This window comes from Merops nubicus, unplaced genomic scaffold (genome assembly GCF_000691845.1).
Source record: "Merops nubicus isolate BGI_N331 unplaced genomic scaffold, ASM69184v1 scaffold25243, whole genome shotgun sequence".
NCBI lineage: Eukaryota > Metazoa > Chordata > Aves > Coraciiformes > Meropidae > Merops > Merops nubicus.
The window spans coordinates 45,275-49,569 of record NW_008598680.1 but is presented as its reverse complement, the minus strand read 5'-3'; the positions used below and the strand labels follow the sequence as shown (position 1 = coordinate 49,569).

The 4,295-nt window shown below is 48.1% G+C and overlaps 1 protein-coding gene across 1 annotated transcript in view; it reads right to left on the bottom strand.

Annotated features, from left to right (window-relative positions):
- Nucleotides 1-217: 217 nt before the first annotated feature.
- LOC103769906 (probable G-protein coupled receptor 83) overlaps nt 218-4,295 on the bottom strand; it is a 5,347-nt gene continuing 1,269 nt past the window's right edge. The window contains exons 2-4 of the mRNA XM_008937147.1: nt 3,651-3,776; nt 1,393-1,526; nt 218-867 (exon numbers count right to left, since the gene is read on the bottom strand). Of these exons, the coding sequence (XP_008935395.1) occupies nt 243-867; nt 1,393-1,526; nt 3,651-3,776 (885 nt within the window). The 3' untranslated portion in view covers nt 218-242. The remainder of the gene's footprint in view (nt 868-1,392; nt 1,527-3,650; nt 3,777-4,295) is intronic.

Below are 4,295 nucleotides of genomic sequence, written 5' to 3'. Positions count from 1 at the left end.
CAGGTCCTGCTGCTGCTGCCCGGCTGGATGATCCCCCATTCTGGAACCCACACGTGGGCTGTCCATCCCTGGAGATTTTTGAAAACCTGACTGGACAAGGTCCTGAACAACTCAATCAAATGTTGAAGTTGGTTTGCTTTGGGCAGAAGGTTGGAGTAGACATCTCCAGCAGTCCTCTCCAGCTGTTTTTCCCATGATTCTGCAATTACAACACGAAGCTGCCCGGCCATCAGACGAAGGGTTTAGCTTTCTGCCACAATTGGCTGAACACTGGATATGTCTGTCTTTGCAGAGTTCCTCTGGGAGGATGCCCTTGCCTGCTGGCAGGTGCTGCCTCTCGTATAATGGCAGTTCTCAGCCCAGGCGTGCCTGAAAGGCAGGGAGATGGACTGCAGAGCGTGGCTCTGGGCTTCGCCCCTTCGCCGGCACACACACACCAAGGACTTCAGCTCAGATCTGAAGCTCTCATTCAGCCAACAGTAAATGAAGGGGTTGTAGCAAGTGCTGCTCATGGCAAACCAGTGAAAAGCAAAGTACAGAGCGTTGCTACTGTGGATGGCCCTACAGGAGATCAACACCACATAGCAGTTCAGGGGGAACCAGCACACTGCAAACACAATCACCACCACCATCAGCATCTTCAGCGTCATCTTCTTTTTCCGTTGGTGGGCATAGTATTGCTCCATGGTGAGGTCCCCGATGGCATTTCTCAGCCAGAGCTTCTTGGCCACCATGGTATATGTGATGGAGATCACAAGCAAGGGTAGGACATACAAGAGAACAAAAGTAGTCAGGTCCAAATACTTCCAGAAAAGATCAGCAGGAGGAGGGAAGCTGGGGAGGCAGACCATTCGTATCGTTCTGTTTCTGACAATCAAAGAGAGAAAGAGCTGTCAATTCCACTACCAGATGCACCCAACACATGGAGGACAAACATCTCAGACACTCTTACAAGTTTCAGTAAAGGTACAGGTAGCAGAACTCATTCGGTGTCATAGGCAATGGCCACTTTCAATAAAAAAAATTTGGTTTAAGTTTGACCTTTGGCCCCAATGAAGATATTTTAAAGACATCCCCAGAAAAAGAAAAAAAATAATCCCCATTGGCATCTGTGCCCTCTGGTGAGGATGAGCACCTCTATTCTGTGCCTGCCTCAAATTACAGCACTAAGTCCCTGAGCCGAAATCAAGTAACAAGCCTGAAAGCAATTCCCTTGATTTTCACTGTCCTGCCACGAGAAACACGTCGCCTAGTCCAGGAGGAGGAATACTTCTCTTTTTCACTATACTTTCTCTTTCAATAGCTCAGATGGAGACGTGTGCCTCACAATCTGTGGGGCTTTGATTAAGCTGCATACGCAATATAAAAAATATCACCATGTAAATGCCTTACCCGATGTAAAATCGTGTCAGAGTCTGATAAATGGCATGAGGCAGCGAGAAGCAGCTGGCCATAACCCAGATGATAACGATGCAGATCCCTCCTTTCACCATGGACATGCGTGGCTTAAGAGGGTGCATGATAACCTGCACAGAACAACCAATCCTGAGGATTTACAATGCCTTCAGCTGATAAAACAAGCTGCTAGCTTTAGAAGAAAAGAATGGGACTTTGCTTTGTCCATACCCAGGAGCAAGCATTTCACACTGATCACTGAGGAAGAAGCAAACGGCGCGTGTGCTCCGCAGGACAGCAAGGACTGCTCAGCATGGTGGCACGTGTGGCTCGAGCTGGAAGCCAAGAGGCTGTTCTGGCTTGGACTATAAGGAGTGCAAAAAGCCTCCTAATTACTACAGACAAGGTCTCCAATACAGATGGCAGCCACGGGGCTCACAACATTTGGTGTTTGGTGGACTCACAGGACAGAGTGAAGAACCTGACAGTGATGGAGCACCACAATTGAATGTAATCCTTGGCCAGCTAACAAACCTGGAGGCTGGTCTCATATTCACAGCTTACGCTGTGCAGTGCTGGCCAAGGAGGGCGTGCCTGGCGTGTGTTTGCTGCCAGGAGGGGCACTTCATCTGACAGCGTCCTGGTGGCTCCTTGAGCCTCCTGTTGCCGTTGGAAGCGCTGCAGCAGCTCCTCACCCCGCCCGTTTTAGGAGGCAGAAAGGACAGGCTCGCCCCACAGGACTTCGGGGAGTCTAAGGGCTGGACAGTGGGAGGGTGTTGCTGCTGGCCAGCGCCCTGAGCAGAGAAACAGGCTCAGTGTCCCCCATCAGCTGGACTTCAGAGATCACGATGGTCAGAGGTCTGCTGAGCTTACATGTGCTATGGATGAGCATATTAGGCAATGAAACGATAATTAAAAATAGACCCATCATGTCATCCAAATGATCTCTGCACTGATGAAGTCTTTGGTATTTTATGCATGTCTTTTCTAGTCTCATTATATATATCTACTTAAGCTTCTGCAACTCCCCTGGAGCATCTGTCAGCTCTGGTACCCCTCAGGACTAGGAATATTTTTAGAGGCAAGTGTTGATCTCTCTTTGCTCAGTGACTTCTCACTTCTGTTTTGTTCTCCTTGGGCCATACAAGCTCATTCCGGTGCTGAGGAACCTACTCCACTGAATTTAAAGGCAGGTATTGTGTTTGCCCTTAATTAGACAAAGGCCTCTTGATACCTAGCCATGTCTTGCAGTCAACCCCGAATCTACTAATTAAAACAAATCATTATCAGAATGCTTTGCTTTCAGGAACTGCAATGTTGCACATAGAATGGGCAGACTACCAAACTCTTTGTGGTAACAAAGACAGAAATGGACGGGCTGTGCTCTGGCAGTCACTGTAGTGTTCTGGCACCAGAGGGAGCACATCCCAGGAGACAGGAACCGGATCTGTTACTGCTTTGAACTTCATCTAGCCATGCCCTTTATCACGTGAAAATGCTCTTCAGTGACAACAGTTTCAGTGGCTCCAGCACTGCAAGAAAAACACAGTCTGCCTGGGAGCACACCTGGCAGGATCTGCACTCCCAGGGCACAGTGCTTACCGCCTTAAGCAAAAATTACAAGCTGTGTTACACTTCAAGGAAACCTTCAGTTCATGCACACGTTGCTTGACCTGTAAGTTTTTCCTGGTTGGTATGTGCCACAAAGTATTGGAGCAGGGGGTGGAGAGGGGAATTTCTCACCTTGAACTGAACATGCTAGCATAGTTCTCACTGCTTCTTCCAGTCTTGGGCATCCCAAAATAATGAGGCAAGCCTGAAAATGGTAAGACCCTTCACAAATACTGCATTGTCTTGCTGGTGTTTGAACTTTGGAATATATTCCTGCCATGTTTTCAGGGCAGTACAGAGTGGCTGTGGTGGGCAGGGTCCCCTGGAGATCATCTACTCCAACACCCTGTGCAAAGCAGGACCAGCTGGAGGAGGCTGCCCAGGACGGCTTCTAGCTGGGATTTGAGTAGCTCTGAGGATGGAGACTCCACAACCTCTCTGGGCAGCCTGTTCCAGTCTTTGATCACCTTTGCTGTAGAAAAACATGGGATTTTGTCCACTGCCATGAAAGCTACAGTTCTCCTCTCCATTCCTTGACTCCCAATACAATGCAAGTTTCCAGGTACTGGGATTTGAAGGGGAAAAGAACCAACGTATTTAGAGCCTTGTTCCTAGCAAACACAGGGGCTGTGTACATGACATACCTGGTGTCGATCCAGAGCGATGGCAGCCAGGGTCAGCACAGACACGTGGACGGAGCAGTACTGAACAAAGCGGCTGATGTGGCACATCAGCTCCCCAAAAACCCAGGTGCTGCTCACGAACCGCACCTGGGAACAGAGAAAACTGCGTGTAAAAGTGTGCATTAGCTGAAGAGTAGCAAATAGGCTTCCCAGGGGGATGGTAAAGAAGAAATGCTTTAGTATGGCTTCCTCATGCTCTGTAGGTACATTATATTCAGTTTTTCTGGGGAAACAGTGACTGTGCAAGAGGCTCTGAAGCAGAGGTGAGATCTATTACAGTGCACAAACAAATCCTCTTGAGCAGAGTTCTGCATATGTCTGTTTGCATGTGCACACATACACACGTTACATGTAATGGGGCCCTTCTGGAAAACTTAAATCTTACCTCAACTCCTTGATGAGGCTCTGCCAGGAAAAACAGGAGTTCACCTCCTTAAAAACAGGAGCAACAGTTGTCTCACTCCCTTGTCATTCCTGACGGCACAATATTTATTCCTAATTACTGTAGCTCATTCTTGAAGCAGATTAAGCCAATTTGAAATTAAGCATATTTGCTACAAAACATCTGTCCACATGGAATAGTGAAGACTAGCTAATCTGTTTTCA